General features: G+C 34.4%; 1 protein-coding gene and 1 long non-coding RNA gene across 2 annotated transcripts; one reads left to right on the forward strand and one right to left on the reverse strand.

The window, feature by feature from the left end:
* Positions 1 to 15,221: 15,221 nt before the first annotated feature.
* LOC131158512 (secreted RxLR effector protein 161-like) lies at positions 15,222 to 15,983 on the reverse strand. Its single transcript, XM_058113382.1, has one exon. It carries the CDS (start codon positions 15,981 to 15,983, stop codon positions 15,222 to 15,224), a length of 762 nt encoding a protein of 253 aa, XP_057969365.1.
* A 3,672-nt stretch (positions 15,984 to 19,655) lies between these two features.
* LOC131157777 (uncharacterized) lies at positions 19,656 to 21,016 on the forward strand. The gene is made up of 2 exons (XR_009137318.1): positions 19,656 to 20,026; positions 20,189 to 21,016. It is a non-coding gene; the product is annotated as an uncharacterized LOC131157777 (long non-coding RNA).
* The last annotated feature ends 462 nt before the right edge of the window (positions 21,017 to 21,478 follow it).

Below are 21,478 nucleotides of genomic sequence, written 5' to 3' on the forward strand. Positions count from 1 at the left end.
AGGAAAGGTCAGATAGGCGAGTGTGGGGACCGATAGACCATTGATAAATGGGAAAAGGGGGTACTTGTCCAGGTAAGGCTCATTTCATATATAAACAAGCAAAACTCGAGCTCGAGCTCAAGCTCAAATTTGGCTTAACTGAAACTTGTTTCAAGCTATTAAACAAATCAAGGCACTAACTAATTAAATTAAATTATAATTAATAAATATAATTTGAAAAAAATATTTATTTTAAAGTAAAAAATTTAAAATCAAATATTTAATGTTATTTATATTGAGGTTGTTCACGAGCCTAATATCGAGCTAGTTCATGAGTTACTAAACAAGCTAATAAATGAGCCGACTCATGAGCTATTAAATGAGTCAGAACATGAGCTATTAAATGAGCCAACTCACAAACCTAACAAGTCGACTATGAACTAGCTCGAGCTCAGCTCGTTTATTTAACGAGCATGAAATTGGAGCTCAAGTTTGGCTCATTTAACGTAATAAATGAGTTTGAGTAAGCAACTATCAAGTCGAACATCGTCTAGCTCACTAACGGCTTGGCTCATTTGCAGCCTTAACTGTAAGTGAGTCTATTTCTGAATCTGTGTGTGAGTATTTATGGTTTAATTTGTGTGAGTCTTTTCATGAGTCTGTGTGTGAGTTGATTTACGAGTTTGTTTGTGAGTATGATAGCGTAGCACAATTTTTTGCCAATCATCAAAACTAACATTAACACCCAATTTGAAATTTGAATATTAAATTTTTGACATAGAGGGTTAGCAATCTATGTAAAGTATCAATCAATGACATAGGATATAATTTAAAATGCATTAGTTCATCAAATTGATTGAATAAGCATGTTGATCTACAAGATAAAATTACAATGCATCAATAAATGATTATATGAAAGAGTTTGTGACAGAATCTACATGTGAGTTTATGAAAGCATCTGTTCATGAGTCTATTACAGAGTTTATAAAAGAGTATATTTGTTAGTCTATTATAAAGTCTATGTGAGTTTGTTTGTTGGTCTAGACACCAATTTTTTCAATAAAATCAACAAAAGGGATGCAAGAAAACTATCAGGACCAAGGTCTTTCAAACCCTCTATTTACACTAGATTATGGCCTGGGGGTGCATCTCAGCGGATGAAAAAATTGTTCACATGGCAATCCCCCAAACAAGATTGTTAAAATAGGGGTGGGTAAGACTTCAAAAAATATAAAGATTGAAAATGAGGAATTGCCACCTTTATTATTATTTTTTTAGGGAAAATAAAGGAAAACCCCCTAAAAAGGTCTACGATACAAAGAAAATGAGTTTGGAAGTACATTTATGTGCAAGGAAAGTGGTACATTAACCATTCTAAACGGGATCAATCTGCCAGCACCCTACCAACATTTGTTTCAAGAACTATTACCGCTTGTGTGTGTGTCCTAATTAAGAATGAAAGAAGGGAAAGAAAGAAAGTCCCCCTTTTGGGTCATTTGGTGAAAGTATCACCATCTAGGAGTCCAAACAATAGGATTAAAAATACTAATATGCTTTTATTTGAAAAGGGAATTTGGCCTCAAAATTATCCTAAATTTTGAAAAGCAAGAGGTAAAATGGAAGAGATATTGAAAAAAAAATTTTATTGATTTTCTTAGATTCAAAGATGTCTCTTTCTTTTGAAATTATGGTCTTAGAAAACTCATCAAAATATCTAATTTCAATCAGGGATTGGATAAGGTTTTTGATCGAATTTTGAACAAATGGGAATTTTGGTCCCAATCCCATGATTGAAATTTAGAGAATTCAATGTTGTTATAGTTGAAAATCTCTTTATTGACATCAGGTTTTAATGGAGAGTTGAAAAAAATAAGTCATCAATGAATTTTGCAAATTCCTCTAATTGGCAATAAAGATTTGAATGTTCTTGAAGTTGATCATCAAAGAATTGTTTGAAAATCCCCTAAATGGGTCAAATCTAGAATATTTGAAAAATCCCCATCAATGCTGAATTATAGTCTGATGGTGCACCGACGCGAGGGAGTTAGTATTGCATTGTCATCCCTAAACAAGATAGTTAAATGGGGCGAAGTAGACTTTAAAATACAAAAGATAGAAAATGCGGAGCCGCCACATTTATTATTATTTTTATATAGAAAACAAAGGAAAAAAACTCTAAAAGGTCTACAATCCAAAGTAAATAGGTTCAGGAGTACATTTGAGTGTAGGGAAGGTGGTAGGTCAACCATTTTAAGGGAAATCAGTCATACAACATCCTACAATACCTGTTCAAAGAACAATTAACCACTATGTATGTGTATGTCCTAATTAGAAGTAAAAAGGAAAAGGATGGAAGAAAGAAAAACCTCCTTTTGATCATCCAATGAAGAATCACTATCTAAAAGTCTAACCAACAAGACTAAAAGCCTTGATATACTCTTATTTGAAAAGGGAAATTGGCCTTAGAAGGTTCCTAAGTTTTAGATGAAAGGAAGCACGATAGTGAGTGAAAAAAAAAAACTATTAACTTACAAATTTTTGGGCTTGTGCTATCGATTAGAGAAACCTAAGTTTTAGAAAATAGAACCGAACTTATATTGCTAGTAATCAAAAAGAGTGAGTTTGAAAATGATTAACTTGATAAATAAGTATAGATATAATGAGATAGAAAAAGCTTAGGAAAATAACATATATAGGTAATGATTTTAGGCAAAGACATTAACAACAAAATATTATTAAGAACAACCCAAAAGAGAAAAAAAAATATTAAAAGATTTGTGAGCATTGATAAAGTAAATACAGTAACAGAAAAATATCAAAAACAATAAATATCAAATAGAAGTGTATAAGGTTCTATATGCAATCTTACAAATCCTTCCAATTCATAATAATTGAAAACATATTAATATTATGATTGTTTTTTTTTTTTTTTTGTAACAAATAAACAAAGTCAATAAATATATGAAGAAGCATTCAACCTCAAGAAAGATTGACATATCCCAAAATTTAACTATATTTCTTGACAACCTAGAAGTGTAAATGACAAAAATGAAAAAAATTATTAAAGAAAATCCCTAGATCGAGTAGGTGGGAGGAAATGGAAAAAAAAAAATCTAAAAACACAAATTCAACACTTAAAACCCATGTGTATGTTAAAGTAATAATAAATCAAGAAAAATAAATTAAAAGGGAAAGGATAATTAAAAAATAAAGCATTTAGGTCGTCTCGTACAAATGTCTTAAAGAAACATAATATAAATAATTATTTCTAGAGATTATTTCTTCTAGATAATAACAAAATATTGATAGAAAATTGAATGTGCACCCAAATGACTATCAATGTGTATCTATTATCATAATAAATTATGACCCATTATTTCGTCTTAAGATGAAAACCAAAAGCTCTCTTATCACTAAAATGAATATACCGAAAAAAAAAAGGATAAACATGAAATCTAAAAAATAGAAGGAAGAAAACAATTATGAACTTTTAATCTATATTAATTGGGGATTCATTTCATTTTTTTTTTTTTTTTCAACCAACAAACCAAAGGAAAAGAGAGGAGATTGGAAGGAAAGAAAGAGTACGTGCTCAATGGAAGGCTTGTTAAAATTGCTACATTCTCAATCGCTCTCAATCAACAACAAAGGAGCCTTTTGTGAAAAACACCCGATATAAAATATTCAAACAATAAGGAAATTAAAGAAGCAGTAAAGTAAGATAATGACTCTAGATTCAAAGTCTTTAAGGATCTAAGGAGATGGAAGATCTATAATCTTTATTATTGTTTAAAATATTTTAACTACTATTGATAATTTCAAAGCCTATAAGAGTAAAAGAAGATGAAAAATCTACAGTCTTTATTCTTATTTGAAACTTTTCAATTGCCATTAGGACATAATAACAATTAAATTTTTAAGAGAAAAAATTTTAAAGGATAGTATTTGTCAATATAAAATTTGTCAGTGTACTACAAAAAAAAAAACCCTTTGTGCTTTTAAAAGTAGAATAATATTTTTCTCTAAAAAATTATTTTTTTATAAGTAATTTCAAAAGATCCCTTAGTGAACTTTAGTACAACTAAAATCTAAGCACCACCTTAAAAAAAATGAACAGCCCATAAATACCATATTAAAGAATGGGCCGGAGCCCAACCATGACAAATATTATTTCATCTTAAAGGCGCTTTTCAATTTCAATTGGCCTGATTTCTTGTTGCGATTTTAATCCGATGGGGAGGTGAAGGCCAGTAACTTAGTCCATTTAAATTGGGCTGTAGCCCATTAACTCAGCCCAATAGCTGTGGACCCTAAACCCATCTTCAATCTTATTCGAAGGTTCAACGCCCATTCCAACAACAAAAACAAATCACATCTACTTTTTAACATGAAAAACAAAAAATAAAGCCTGGGCTGGGCAGGCACAAACTCAACCCATTTTCAAGCTCAATTGACCTAAGCCCATTTCTCAATAATGAACCAATACCCTAAATGGGCCCCTGCCTCCATGTGGGGGCATTAAAAAAAATGCTAATAGTACTATCAATTAAAATAAGTATTTCTTTTTTTTTAGAAAAAATAATTATCGGCCAAATATAAGTGGAACCATTTGTAGACGGTGTCACTTTTATAAATATGAAAATTTTTAGAAGGTATTTTATAATTTTTTAAAAAATATTAAAAGATAATCATATATTATTTTATTATGTAACATATTAATTGTTGATGAAGAATAATTAAATTCTAGACTAAAGAAGAAAAATCATCTATTAATTTAAATTAATAGTTAAAAATTAAAAATAGTTATCATAATCATATTATTTTAACATAAATTAATATGATAATTATATGTTATAAATATACGCTAAGCATAAAATTATTGTTAATTATAATATAAATTATAATATTTTTAATTTAAAGAATATTTAAATTTTAATTAAAAATAACAATAACATAATTAATAATTAAATTGTTCATTAAAATATTGTGTTTCTAATTTATAGTATTTTTATTATTTTTTGTTTAAAGTATTAATGAAATATAGTTCAATTTTTTAATGAATAAAGATAACCATCTATAAATATAAACTAACATTAAATAAATTAAAACTTTATTTTAATTACTAATGCTATTTTTAACATCAATTAATGTTATAAATATACATTAACAACAAGATTATTGATAATTAAATAATATTATTATACTATTTTAATTAGTAAAATATTTAAATTTTAATTAGAAAAAAATAATATCATTATTAATTAATTTTACTTGCAAAATATTAGTATTTATGACAAATTAATTATTAACGAAATATAATTCAATTCTAGAACAAAGAAGATCTATATATTAATCAAAAATAATATTAACTAAATTAAAGATATTGATTTATTCAATAATATTTTTTATCATAAATTAATGAGAGTCATATAGTATTAGTCTACATATTATTTATAATTGAAAATGATATCTTATATTATTTTATTTAATAGAAAATATTTAAATATTAATTAAAATAATTATTATTAAAATCATATAACAACATATAACAACATAAGTATTCAAATACCAATTATTTTAAACACCCAAAACTTTAAGCACTATCATCATAACTTATTAAATTTAATACTTTTTTTAAAAAATAATTATGTGTAAGTGGCTCCAAATAAATCTTTAAGACTATGCCGAGTCAAAATGGATCAAATTATTAAGAACCTATTTATCTATTACGACCCTATTCATTTAAACACGTCCCATTTACTCATTAACTTTTACAAAAATAAAATTATTTTAATTTTTCTCACATTTTTCAATATACTCATTTATGATTATTTTAAATGGCATTTGATGTTTCTTTCACTTTGAAATTCATTGAGAATTTAGAACTATTACACATTAATCTCATGTGTAGTGGGATGTCCTTAGGCCAGATTTTGGCAACTTGGAGTAGATTGTCCACTTGCAAACAATATATCACCACTTCGAATATTACTTTCAGAATATTGTTTTCATCAAATAAGTCATATCTCATAATCTAACTTATTGAGGATTCATCATAAGAATTCAATTGTGACATCTTCAAATTGTCTTGAGTTTCTTACTAGCTTGATAATTTCTTCTTTCAAATTTATCCATTGTGAGTTATGATATAATCCCAAGAGGGGGAGGTGTTGGTTTTTTGTGAAACCTAGTTGTGTGTTTAATTTGGATGACTACCCAACCTCTATTTAATTAGAGATTTCTATCTTAAGGCTTAGCCCATACTCGTGGGGGTTCGGGGGCAACGCCTCCGGGTGCCCCCAGGAAATTTTTTGGAGCCCATTCGGAATGGAACCCTAGGCGCAACATATAAAAGGGATTGCTTTCGGGTGATTAGGGGTGGTGTTGTTGTACCTGCGAAAGAGCGAGAAGGAGAGCATTGTATCGCCGCACTCTCTGTGATTTCTTCCTGACAATATTGAAATCCCTGCAACTCTGTGGACGTAAGCAAAATTGCCGAACCACGTAAATATTGTCTTGTGCGTGTGATTGATTTTTCTTTGGCGTTATTTTTCTTCTATTTTGTTTCTCACAGGTTTCGGGAATTTGTTCTTTATTCCCAACAGGAGGTGAATTGGATATTTAAAAAATTTAGGTCAATTTATACCCTATTTTTAAAATAAACACAATATGAAGTTTTACGATTTCTCAATCAATCTCAAGTACTATAAATATTTAAAGCACACACAATAATAAATATAAACATGCAAGGGCAGAAATATAAATGAGAGTAGGGAAAGAGAATGCAAACACAATGATTTTTACGAGATTCGGCTATTCCCACCTATGTCCTTGCCTCAAGACAATCGTTTGAGGATTTTCACTCTCCACTCCTTCAAATAAGGTGGACCCACCTTATACACACTCCTTCATTGGAGCGGAGATACCTGTTACACCACTCCTTATATATGGAACCACCTCTCCAAACGATATGCCCTCGTTTGGCCCACTCCTTATAAGCGGAGCCACCTCTCCAAACAATATGTCCTTATTTGGCATGGTTTAAAACCCGAACCGTAAATAAAAATAAGAACAAGAATTTTTTAGTACAATGAAATGCTTCTTCAAAAGCTAGTTTGTACAATGAAAAATCTAATGCACTTTCAAAAGATAAGATTGAAGCTCGATAGAGTTTAAGTGTTTCTCTCAAAAATATTTTTGAAATTAATTAGAGTAGATGAGAATAATTGATCTTTGATCTAAACATAAATGTGCAATAAATGTTTCAAAGATCCACAACCAATAAATGATTTTTCCAAAAATGATTTTCAAAAATGAGTGTAGGAGAAGTTAGGGTTTTCCCTCAAGATGATTTTTGCAAATGAGAGAGTAAGATGATCTTTGATGTGAAAAATAATATATAATAAATGCTCAAAGATTCACAAGCAATATATGATTTCTCTAAAAATATTTTCAAAGAAAAGAGTAGGAGAAATTATGGATTTGCCCTCAAAATGATTTTTGCAATTAAGAGAGTAAATAAGAGTAAATGCTATTTGATTTTTAGAAAATTGATATAAGAAATGCCCAAAATGTTAGAGTACGAAAATATATTTTGTAATAGAAGATTTAAGGGTTTAGGGCTTGGTATTTATAGGCAAATTCAAAATATGACCGTTTTATGGCCGTTGGGTATTATTATAAAAATAAATTTTGAATTTTATAGCCATTTTCTGCTCAAAATTGCATCAACCCGAGAGTTCCTGTCGACTGACCTGAGGTTTGGTCGATCAACCATAAGGCAATTTCCCTTTTAGCACGGTTCGGTCTGCCGAGCTGATGATCCAGTATGCCGAATCATACTCATTATGAATGCTGGTCGACTGAGCTTAAGATCTGATCGACTGGGCCCTTTATAAAATTCAAGATTTAGTCATTCTTTGACCTCGGTCAACCGAGCTTATGAGCTGGTCGATTGACCCCTTAATGAAATTGAGTTTTAGCCTCTTTTGACTTTAAAATCACTTCAAACCTTTTGTAGTTTCTTACCATTTTTAAGTGAAAGGTGTTCCATGAAAAATTTGAGTTCCTAGGGTCAATCTATGGTCATTATTGAGTTTCACTCAGATCAAGTACGACATGCACATACCATTTAATCTAAATGCATTTACAAGTGAAACAATATATGTCTTCACTCTTTGCTCTTCAATTTGCCATGGTATTAGCCACGTGATATGTGCTTTCAGTGCCTTATGGTTTCCCTATTGCATTGACTATTTTTGCCTTCTAAAACATAGATTTGTTCATACACTAAATGCACAAATAAGATGTATATGATTTGTCATTATCAAAATGAGATAGGACTCAAAAAGTTAACAATCTCCCCATTTTTTATGATAACAAATATAAGAGCAAAATGAGATTAGTGTGAAAAAGGCTTCCCCTTACAATATGCATAATTGAGAAATAAACATTGTAATTTAAGCATATCTAGAAAGAAGACATTGAAATTTTTCAAATTGAAAGATTTTGAATTTCAGCTCAATATGCATTTAGTTTTGCCATTATTGCTTAGACACTTCTCCCATTTACGAATCAAAAAGCAGGGAGTATTAAAAATGAGTTTCGCAATTTTGCACAGATATTTCTCCCGCTTTTTTCATCAACAAAAGAACTAAACTAAGCACAATATCATTTAAGCATTAAAAAAAAAAAAAAAAAAACCTTAGCTTGAAAAGCTTCCCCTTTTTGATACAAAAAATGAGCTAAGATAGCAGTCTTATAGCTATTTGAAAAAATTGGCAATTTTGTACACAATAATAGTAGAAGTGGTCATTTAAGATTAAAACAAATGTTGAACATGGTCACCATTTTGATACAACATAAGACCTATTGAAAGTATTTAGAGTTCAAGATAAGTCTTATGGAATCATAATTTCAGTCAACTAGGCAGCATGTATTTCTATATTTGATCATTTAATCAATCATGCAATACCATAGTCACTACCAGCATGCATTCACAAGGTCTGCATCAGCCATGCAAATGACGTTCAATTTAATCAGCATGCAAGTATCCTAATCAGCTATCAGCATGCAAGCACACATTCTGAATCAACCATGCAGATGGTATCAATCAATTCAGTATAACCAATTACAGTTCATAATACCAGATATTAACCATCCAACAGATAAATGTGAACATTCAGCAAGTTATGGATAGTAAGTTGCAGTGCTATTCTCATAAAAGCATGTAAAATGTATCTCAAGATTAAAATGTTTAGTAGAAAAATATTGAATTTGCTGCTCCCCCTCACCGTAGGACCCTAATTATTATTACATTATGTTCTCCCTCAGCCACCTTTTTATGCTTCAAATTCTTAGTTGAGTGCTCTAAATTTTCAATAACTTAACTTTGGCTTTTGTCGCGACATTCCCAGACGCGAACTTGGGACGAAAAAAAAAAGTGGAATTTTAAAATGATTTTCATGGAAAATAATGTGCATGGAGTCGCCACTAACCTTTTAGTGTGGTTAGAACACTTGATCACTACCCAATTAAGGGTAGAATCAGTCTGCATTGCATGAGTTAGGTCCGGGAGTTCGGTTACGCGAGAGGAAGATATTAGCACCCTCTACGTACTCGTTCTTACAAACGGTACCTAATTAATTGAAAATTATTCCAAAACAAATTTAATAAGTCTTAGAAGATTACTCTCTTTCAAAAATTGTAATGAAAATGTAAAAGATAAATACTATATAAGTATTGTAACGACCCAAAGAATAAGGGTATTTAAATAATAAAGAGGGATAGAAATGGAAACAGTAATAGAAGGAGTCAGCCGACTTTGTCAACGAATGTGCACTTTAGGATGTAATGACCCAAGAGAATTTATCATGTCTTCATCGAGGAATACAAAGGATTCGTTGACGAAGGCACAAAAGGGTCTTATCGACGAAGACAAGTTTCGTCGACAAGAAGATACCGAGAGAGGATTTTTGGGAAAACTGAAATTCATCGACGAGGTTGCAGGTTCGTTGACAAACTTTCTACAGGACTCATCGACGAGGTGACGTGTCTCATCGACGAATCCGGTTCTATAAATAGCTGAAACTTGGATTTTCACGCAGACAATTCATAGAAATTCACTCCCTCTCTCTCTCCTACGACTCCACCTCCATCTCTTCGATTTCGGCCCCGTCATTCACCAGATCGATGATTTGAGGCCACCACGATGCTCCTGGGGAAGTTCTCCCTAAGTCTTTCGGAGCGGATCGTTGGTGGGACGAAATTATATTTCATCTCAGATTTAGGATAAGACCGTTTTGTTGAAATTTGACTTTCCAGTAGTTGTAAGAAATGTTGTAAACCTAGAATAGTGATATTTTGTTTTGGGATATATGATTTTCAGGGTGTTAAGTGGAGAACCCTGTGGGTGTAGGACCCGTCATAGTAAGGGGATTTTAGCAGAAATCAAGTAAGGGAAATATGCTATACTAGGCAGTTTTAGAATGATTTTCAGTTTAAAATGTATATTTTTACCAGATTATTATTCACAACAGAACTTTATACAGTTTATCGATTATGAATAATATGTTTTAAATTATTGTGTGATTTGAAAATATAGATATAGTATAAAAACATATTTTACAATATTTTTCAGAGTTATATTTTACAGAATATACAGACAATGGATATGATTTATAGCAATTATAGAATACCATGATTATGTATGTTAGAATTGGTATATTCCCAAGAGGGGGGGTGAATTGGAATTTAAAACTTTTTCACCTAGGTTAATTTATCCAACAACAGTATGTACACAACCTAGGGCCAGTCTATACAATTTTCAAATGTGTAGATAAGTATAATATGGAAATTAAGTCATACACATCATTCACCCATAACATACATGTGCGATAAGTATAAACTGCAGAAATATAAACAAACACATGATATGTTATCGGGGTTCAGCCAACTGTGCCTACGTCCCTACCTCTAGCTCGCAAGCCAGAGGATTCCACTAGAAGTTCACTTAAGGGTGGAGCGTCACCATTTACAACAAGGTCAAATTAACACAGGGCTGACCTCAACCTTAACCAGGTCAATTAGCGGGACTGACTTCAACCTACACACCTTAACAGGATGACGCACCTAACTTTCCTAACCGGATCTAAGCCAATCCGGGACTATTCCAGGGCTAGTCTCCCTTTTCAAGCCCGTGCCTAAATATACAACAAAAGTGTATATAATCAGATGGTACAGTGATTGTGCTTTTGTGTAAAGCAGATATGTACCCAAATGCGCACAATAACAAACACCATAATATGATTCAATAAGTAAGCTCAATGTGGTCTAAATGGTTCAACTCTCAAAAGTATTTTCTATCAGTGTAATGCGTACGTGAGAGTGACAAACAAACAGTCTTTGTATCACAAGATATGTTCAATAAATAAGTTCACACAAAGATGTCTAGTCTCAAGTATTTCAATCAGCAGGATATTTCAAGCATGTGAGTATCAAATGAAATATGAGCTCAGTTTGAAAAAAGATGCGTAATCTTTGTATTCAGCAAATAATATATGAGTGAAAGAATATTGCAACAAAGACCACTATCTCATAAACAAATATCTCTTCAAATATATTTATCAATATGAAGCACACTAAATTATTTGAAAATGATTTTGAAAAGATTTTGCAAACAAAATACTATACGATCTTCTCAGGATATTGCAATGAAGGTGCAAGCTTAGAAGATCTAACAAGGTCTTCTTAGGATAGACTTATCAACAAAGTCCCCTAAGAATCCTTAGGTTTTACTCTCAAATAAATTCGTGCCAAGCAGATAGAACAAGGAGAGCAAACCTTTCCAAATACACTCAATCCACTTACAAATGATGTAGGCAATGATAGAAGGCAAGTATAAGTGATTTGAGTTAGAAAATGAGTAGTATAGGGTTTATATTTTTCAGAGAATTCTTCCCTAATCAAGATGGCTAATCACCCCTAATTTTCTCAAATGATCTCATATATATATACATGGGAGAAAATATGACCGTTGGGGACCTATTGGGTATTATTAGAAAAGTTTAATAATGTTTAAAGCATTTTAACCCTATTTAAAAAATATTAACTGTGGTAAAAAATCAGGGCAACCCGAGAGGTCTGGTCGACTAGAACAAGTTTGGTCGACCAAGGGACTTTTGAACTGAAGGCTCGGTCGACCAGGAGAGGGCGATTCCTCAATTTTCGGAGGTTCGGTTGACTAGGGCATTTTGAACTACCTAGCTCGGTCGACCAGACCATTGGGAATTCTCCTGAGGACCCTCCGATCGACCAGGTAGTTGTAGTACAAAAGTAGTCGATCGACCAGATGGTCAAACTTTTGACCCTAGGGGGTTTCGGTCGATCAGGGCCTTTTGAACTACCTGGTTCAGTCGACTGGGAGGTCAAAATGTTGACTCCCAGGTGGTTCGGTCGATCGGGGTCAAATGAATTGTAAGGTCTCGGTCGACCGGACCTTGGTCAACATGTTGATCCGGACCGGTTTCGATTGATCAAGAGAAAATGACCTATGTGGGTCGGTCGACCAAAAGTGCAAGACTTGTACATTTTTGTCCTTTTTCAAGCATGCAATCACCTAGGTCAAATATTCAAACATATGTATGTATGAGTGAGTGTCCTAGGATCATTTTGTATCCAAATCTAAGACACCGAAAAAGTCCGGTGTCGGTCAACCGAAGATCGACCAATGGGAAAGCCCTAAGGTTTTTCTAAGGTTCTTTCTCATTCGTGGTTTGTTTGAGCTTACGTAGTAAATCATACATGTGATGTGTGTGAGCTTATTACAAACCAGATATCCCTTATTAATATTACAGACCAATTACACAAATGAATTATATATTACAATATGAAGTAATTGGGTCTTCAATCTTTGCTTACTTTGTGCACATCTTGATCTTAATACTCTTAGTTCCTATACAAAACCTCAAACACTCATTAGATACAATGAGTATTTGTCATAATCAGAACCGAGCATGACCAATAAGGTCAACAATGTAGTTTTACAGTACCATGACATACAAATCTATAGTTTATTTCAGAGATACAGTTAATATAATGACAGTTTATTACAGCCTCATGGTTAATACAGATATTACATAATCATGGTAAAATAGATAGATTGTATATAGTAATGTATTATTTAGTATTAGACCCTGATGGACCAATACAGATTACAGAGTACGGTACCGTTGCTACATACAGTATAGATTGTAACCACCTATTTATATAATACGTGGTATGTAAGTCGATCGTATAGAGCCCATGAGTGGACAGGCTCCCCATCAAATATGAATTGATGAGGGCTGATCAGACTGATGGAGTATAGTGGTTTATCCTAGTTGAGCAATCAGGGTAGATCCCGCCTACGGGTCGCACAACCCTGTCATGAGGGGTTCAATCATGACATACAGTTATCCATAAGGAAGTTTTCATTTATTAGATTTATATACAGTTTTACAGTAACAGTGGGGGTACCTATGTATAGTAGAAGTATTATGAATGAAAAAGCTATAAAAACATATATGTTAAGCAACATGGCTACAGGTGGTGGTTGTATATGTTATTTGTACTTGTATTCTCATATTCAATTATACATGATTATTTAGAAATAGATTTTTAAAGTATTGTAACTTATTTGCCACACACTAGCAATAGCATATTTCGTCTTACTGAGCGTCGTCTCATCCCATTACTCCAACATTTTTCAGGTGATCCAGGTAAGCGAGCAGATCAAGCTCGTAGGTAGAGGGGCCTCAGTATCGCCCTGTCAGTAGAGTGAGTATTTTTGGGAGTATTTATGTATAGCCTAACCCAATTGAGGATATTTTGGGAAACAGTTATATATGCATATTTTGGGGAATATTTTAGCACTCTAGTATTGTATATATTTATATATGGTTGTGTTTATATGAATTCTGCTTCTCGCTATTTAGGTTAAGGGTTTGATTTAATCTAGTAGGCATCAGAGCATTATAAATTTTACAGTATATATATATTGGAAAATGAATAGCAGGTCGTTACAAGTATTCCCTTAGAATCAGGGCATATCGTACTCTAAAGAGCTCATGCCTCCTTTTGAAATAATCGGGGGCGAAAAATCAAGAAAATAGTTTACAAAAATAAGCTCCCGACATTTTGAAATTTCGTAGGATTTTTCTAAGTATGAAAATAATAGTTTGGGAGGTTTTGAATTTACTCGGGGATGCAAAGTTTGTAAAGGTGAGTTCCCCAACTCAAAAATATTTTTTATATTTTCTATGATTTTTCTAAATTTTATATATAAATAAAAACTTTTATACCTATCCCCCAAATTTGAAATAACAAAAAGAAAATTAAAAAAAAATAATGAAACTCAAGTCAGGAATATATTTAGAATTTTTCTGAGTTTTCTGAATTTTCTGTATTATTTAAGTGAAAAAATATTTTCCTAGTTTTAAAGTATATTTTTTATGATTTTTGTGTGTGTGTGTGTGTGTTTTTTTTTTTTTTGTGATTTTTGACATAAAAATTATTTTAAGATGAAAAGTAATGAAAATTGGTTTAGAAAAGTTTTTCGAATTTTCCCCCAATTTTTCCTAATTTTTTGTAATTTTTCTGAATTTTTATGGATATTTTTATGAATTTATTTTGAATTATTAGATATGATAAGAAGGAATAAACTAGTTCCATACTAGTTCGAATGACCCGAACCGGCTTGGAGAAGAATTGGTTCGTAAGGGGTCAACCGGTTTAAGGTCTGGTCTGGTCAAGGCTAAGTGATGAGTACGCCACGTGTCTACGGTTAAGTGGTGTGTGAGTGTGAGGAGGGGATCCCTGCCGTGGCTTGATCACAGCCGTTGATTGAAGGCACTGATTGAAGGGCTCCCAAAGGACTACGAAGGCTGGGTGGGTGTGTGAAGAATGTTAAGAATCAGGAAAGCCTATGAAACTGAAACTGATAAAAGGAAATTTTGGAAGAAATCTTAGTTCACTAAATTGAAGAGTTAACTTGACTATAGCCTTACACAGCAAAGCTTGAAAAACAGAAAAAATAACAGCCCACGTTTAACAGTTCCGAATATCGTGGTAAGACTAATTCAATCAAACAACTAACCCTTAACAATAGGGATTTATTAACAGAGTGGTAACAAACCACTAAAGCAACCTAACGTCTAGAATAACAAACATAACAATTCCTCCCTTAAACTGAATGCTTCAAGCACTCAGTTTATATCCATCTCAGAACAAACTCCTAATAGCCCTCGCAGGTTCAAGAAAACATCCAGCTTTAGTGGTTTAGTCATCACATCAGCCAACTGTTCTTGTGTCCCACAATGCACCAGCTCCACTATACCAACCTTTGTGAGCTCTCGAAGAAAATGGAAACATACATCTATGTGCTTACTACGACCATGCATTACTAGGTTCATTAAGAGTTTGATTGCAGAACTACTATCACAACGAATAATAGTTGACTTGCCTTGATTCTGGCCTAGCTTTCCCAACATCCTTTTCAACCATACTGCTTGGCATGCACATGAAGCTGCAACAATAAACTCTACCTTTGTGGTAGATAGACTTACTACTGGTTGTTTTCTTGATGACCAGGATGCTGCTCCTGAACTCTGCAAAAACACATAGCCTGAAGCACTCTTTCTGTCCTCCGAATCTCCAGTATAATTACTATTAGTGTATGCCACAAGTTCATTATCTCCTCCCTTCTTATAGAAAATTCCAAACCCAGTTGTACCTTTCAAATATCTCAGCACCCTTTTTGCTGCCTGTAAATGAAGCTCAGTAGGATTCTCCATATATCTAGTGATAAGACTCACCACAAATATCATGTCAGGTCGAGTAGCTGTCAGATACATGAGACTACCCACAATCTGTTTATAGTAGGTCTTGTCCACCTTAACTTCACCTTCATCCTTCACAAGCTTAAAGCCAGAAATAATAGGATTATGTACAGAATTACTTTTGTCCATTCCAAACTATTGCAGCACCTCCTAAGCATACTTCTTTTGACTGATAAAAACACCATCAGATCTTTGCAAGACTTCAAGACCAAGGAAATACCTCATCTTACCAAGATCTGTCATGTCAAACTCATGCTTCATGGAATTTTTAAACTCTGCAAACATTAATTCATCATTTCCAGTAAAAATGAGATCATCAACGTAGAGACTTACAATTAATACTTTGCCTTCTTTGCTTGTCTTGATGACCAAAGTATGCTCGTAGTCACACTTCTCAAAGCCTTCTTTCATGAAATAGGCCTCTATACTGCTGTACCAAACATGGGGTGCTTGCTTAAGCCCATAAAGTGACTTTTTAACTTGTAAACCTTCTGTTCATTTCCCTTTTGCACATAACCACAAGGCTGCTCCACAAAAACCACTTCATTCAACTTACTATGTAAAAATGCAGATTTCACATCTAATTGGTAGATAGTCCATCCTCTTTGAGCTGCAAGTGCTATCACCAATCAAATTGTCTCCATGCGTGCCACAGGTGCAAATACTTCAGTATAGTCTACCCCATGTTGCTGAGTATACCCCTTCGCTACAAGCCTAGCCTTGTATTTGTCTACTTCTCCATTTTCATTAAACATGGTCTTATAAATCCATTATACTCCAACCTTTTTTGCTCCCGTAGGTAACTCCGTCAATTCCCACGTATCATTGTTGTTTATTGCTTCCATTTCTAAATCCATGGCTCTCCTCCATTTCTTACTCTTCACAGCATCTTCAAAATGAATAGGATCAGTAGTTGCAAACATGGCCAAATAAGCTTCATTATCTTCTTCAGAAATGCCTTCTCCTGTTTCATAATCTCTTATCCAGATTGGTGGTCTCCTATTCCTCCCTTCATTCGAGCTAGGAGAGCTTTCTTCGATCAAGGAATCTAAGGAAAAATTCTCTTCAGCTGCGTCTACATTAGCTTTAGGGTCAAATTCATATTCGCTCCCCTCTTCATTATCATTAAACATAGCTGCTTCCTCCTCAAGATCACCCCATTCCAAGTCACACACAATGGATTCTTCATATTTCTTGTCCCAATCCCAATTCTTGTCTTCTTCGAATACAACATCCCTACTTATTATGATTCTTTGTGAAACTGGATCATAAAGCCTATAAGCCTTGGTGCCTCACTAACTCCCAACAAAACACAACTCAAGCTTTTATCATCCAGCTTAGTTCTTTTACTGTTAGGCACATGAACATGGGAGATACATCCAAAAACTCTAAAATGCTCAACTGAAGGCTTAACTCCGCTCCAAGCTTCTTCTGGGGTCTTATTTTTCACTGCCACTGTTGGACTTCGATTTAAGACGTGTACTGTCCAATTGACTGCTTCAGGCTAGAAAGTTTTCAGAAATTGCTTTTCGAAAATCATACTACGAACCATATTCATAATAGTTCTATTCTTCCGTTCTGCAACTCCATTCTGTTGTGGTGTGTAGGCGGCTGTAAATTGTCTTTGTATGCCATTTACATCACAAAAATTGATGAACTCTTGTGATGTAAACTCTCCTCCTCGATCAGTACATAATACTCTAATGAACGAGTTTGTCTCCTTCTCAACATGTATCTTAAAACTCTTAAAAATAGCTAAAGCTTCTGATTTTTCCATCAAAAAATAAACTCATGTTTTTCTACTAAAGTCATCAGTGAAAGTAATTAAATACCTCTTCTTGCCATTTGAGATGGGCTTGATTGGTCCACAAATATCAGCATGCACTAATTGAATAATTTGTGAAGCTCTCCAGGTGCTTGTCCTTGGAAATGAGAACCTTTGTTGCTTCCCTACTAAACAAGCCTTACATAGCCTTGAGGGAGACTTAAACTGTGGTAAACCATTCACCATCGTCTTCTGCTGAAGAGTCTTTAAGCCCTTAAAGCTCAAGTGTCCATATCTATAATGCCAAAGTTGCACCATATCTTCCGTGATTGTGTTAAAACAAGTAGATGCTATAGGTCGAGATATAGCATGCAGTATGAACATTCGATTCGAAGCCATCTTCATCTCCATTATTAAGCCTTTCTCAGGATGAAACACTTTACACTTTTTACCTTGAAACAGAATGTTAAGCCCCTTTTCTTGTAATTGCCCAATAGTTAGTAAGTTGTTCTTTAGCTCCGGCACATAGAATACTCCTATGATAATATGTGCTCTTCCATTAACTTGTAGCCGTACATTGCCCTTTCCCATTACAACCATACTTGAATTGTTGTCCAGCTTCACAGAAATTCTGAAACTTCCATCAAAGTCTGAGAAGCATTCCTTCTTTCCACACATATGATTGCTGCATCTCGGTCAAGGAACCACATATCTTCTCCATTGGCCTTAATCATATCATCACAAGCCATTAGTAACATCTCTTCTTGAGTTTGAGCATAGTTGGCTTCCTTTTCCTTGCTTGGACATTCCCATTGAAAATGCCCAAGCTTATGACAGTAATAGCACTCCATTGTGGCCTTGTCGAAGCTTTGTCTACCTCGTCCCCTTCCTCTTCCTCTAAAGCTTCCACGTCCTCGACCCCTTCCTCCAAATTGATCTCCATGAGTAATCTTTAAAGCGTGTTCTTCTTCCACATTAGAACTCATGCGTTGTTCATGCACAAGCAGGCTGCTTTGCAACTCATCAATGGTTAAGGTGTCTATATTCTTAGACTCCTCAATGGAACACACAACATAATCAAACTTTGGAGTCATGGATCTCAAAATCTTTTCAACTACAGCAACATCTCCTTTGCCCTCACCATTTGCTTTCATCTTGTTGGCTATGGTAAGATTCCAAGCAAAATACTCATTCACAGATTCTCCTGCCTTCATGTGAAGAATTTCAAACTCCTTCCGGAGAGCTTGCAAGTGAGCACGCTTTACTCATGTTGTACCTTGACACTTTTGCTTCAAAGAATCCCATATGTTCTTTGCTGTGTCTTTGTTGAGGATTGTCTCCAAGATCAAACGATCTATTGCTTGAAATAGATAGTTTTTTGCTTTCAAATCTTTCAACTTCTGATCTTCAAGGTTCTTCCTTTGAGCATCTGTGAGACCTTCTGCTGCTACAGGAATCCCATTTTCCACCAAGCCCCAGTACTCCTTAGAACGCAAGAAGTTTTCCATGAGCATCGCCCAATGATCATAATGTCCATCAAATTTTGGAACTGCTGGCTGCACAAAAGAACTTTCTGTCATCGTACTTCAATCACTACACACGTAGAAGACTGCTGCTTCTAATTTTAACTAGACCCCGTAACTTGGCTCTGATACCAAATGTTAAGAATCAGGAAAGCCTATGAAGTTGAAACTGATAAAAAGGAAATTTTAGAAGAAATCTCAGTTCACTAAATTGAAGAGTTAACTTAACTATCTTATAGCCTTACACAGCAAAGCTTGAAAAACAGAAAAAATAACAGCCCACATTTAACAGTTCCTAATATCGTGGTAAGACTAATTCAATCAAACAACTAATCCTTAATAATAGGGATTTATTGACAGAGTGGTAACAAATCACTAAAGCAACCTAACATCTAGAACATAACAAAGAATTGGTGCGCCACATGTCAAAGTCCCATTGGTCTAGTAGTCAAACATACAAAAACCATTTTTTTTTTTCCATTATGTTAATTTTTCATACCTCTTCTCCAGACACTCTTTTTTTCTCTCTCGCCCTTTTCTCATGTCCCTTTCTCTTGGTTCCCCACGACCATAGTAGCAAGACAATCACCAGTTTTATCAAACTCAATTGCAGAAATAATATCAACTTCTTGAACCTCCTTCCCGGCCGTCCTTTCACTAAGCACATGGGAGAAATTCCACTCCAGCGGTGGCGCCGGGCTAGCCAGAGTTGCAGCAACATCTGCATCGCCATTCATTTCCTCGGACGCGAATCAACAGCCACGATTCCCGGCCTCCACCGCCACGACCACTACCGTCACACCATCTCAACTCACCGCATCCAGCGATCACAGTCAATCGCTGCCTCGCCATCACCATCGGCGGACTCGACCACGTACTCGACGGTCTCCCATTCCCCGAGGCTGCGAAAACCGTCTTCTTCTCTGTCTCCCCCCATCTCTTCATTTTCTGCGAAAATCAGCAAGCAACCCTAGCTCTTCCCCTCTACTTTCCAAATTTCTTTCGCCCTCTCTCTCACTTCTTCTCTCTCGGTTTTGTCTATGCAGAATCCTCTATGCGACGTTTGAACCTGAAACCCTAAGTTTACTGGCAACTCCCCTCCTCTCAAGTTCTATTGGTCGGATCAGGGTAGCTGGGGGGTCTTCGGCGAGGCCAATACTAGCGGCGAGCACCCCGGGGAGTTTCATAGGAAAGTCAATGTGTTGCTTGGGGCGATCTCTTTGGATTTCGACCATGCACTCGGAGAGATAAGTTTCCTTCCTTTTTCCTTTTTATTCTTTTTTTTTTTTGTTTTTGATTTTTGAAGGTTGTGATGTGTGTGGGTGTTTTGATATTGATCTGGTTAATGATCTTTGTGTGGTGCTGTTGATGTTCTCTATGTGGTGAGTTGTTTGAGTTCTCTGGTTAGGGTTTGAGGTAGGAGGTGGAAGACGAAGACGAGTCTTTACTTTGAGATTGGTACCCAGGTTAACTCATGCGAGTCACCCATAGTAGGCCGTGTGGACTCGGGTGAACTCAGGGGTGAACCTGAGTAGGGTTGAGCACGTGATGAATGGCACGTGTCGGGGCATGGGCCGGTTTTTAGTTAAAAACACAGTTGGGCTTGATTCTGTCAAATGAGGGTTCGATGGGTTTTAAAGATGGGCTGGCTTGAAACATTTAGGGGCCGAGAATTTTAAAAAACGGGAGCTGGGCTGATTTTTTAAAATGGTTATGGGCCTCATTTTTTGAAAACAGGCCATGGTAAAATTTTTGTGGCTGATTTTATATTTTCCTTTAAAGATGTTCATTCTAAAAAAATGTGGAAAGCTAGCAACTCTATGTCTAGAACAGAATACATAATGAAGCAAATGAAGATTGAATTTTGCTGAGCATTCTATCAAGCACTATGAAGCTTTTGTTTAACAATCAGCTTAACAAGGTGAATTTTTAGATACGAAGCTGATTTGTCCTTTGTTAAGATAGCTTATCTTTGAATTTCTTTGGTGTTACTACCCTGATTAGCATCCAAGTGATAAATCATTAGCAAGGGATGCTTATAAGTATAGCACGAGAGCCATTTTTCAATTTTGAGGTAATTCCAAAGTAATTATAAGTCGACATTTATCAAAGAGATCACACTATTTCCATTATTGTGGATAAAACATGATAAGTATGTCCTAACTATTTTGGCAATGAGCATTAGGAATACATGAAGTTTTCTTGAACAATGCTCTTAGTGATAGAAGACAATTTTCCCTAATTTACTACAAATAGAAGGATATCCTAAATTATGTTTACAACTTTGAACAAGGATACAAAATTATGAAAGGATAATTCTTTACCAAATATGATTG

The sequence above is a fragment of the Malania oleifera genome, chromosome 6 (genome assembly GCF_029873635.1).
Source record: "Malania oleifera isolate guangnan ecotype guangnan chromosome 6, ASM2987363v1, whole genome shotgun sequence".
In the NCBI taxonomy this organism is placed as follows: domain Eukaryota; kingdom Viridiplantae; phylum Streptophyta; class Magnoliopsida; order Santalales; family Ximeniaceae; genus Malania; species Malania oleifera.

Bases quoted from the DNA above. Each gene is read 5' to 3' on its own strand.
- LOC131158512 (XM_058113382.1), bottom strand. From the start codon at position 15,983: ATGGACAAAAGTAATTCTGTACATAATCCTATTATTTCTGGCTTTAAG.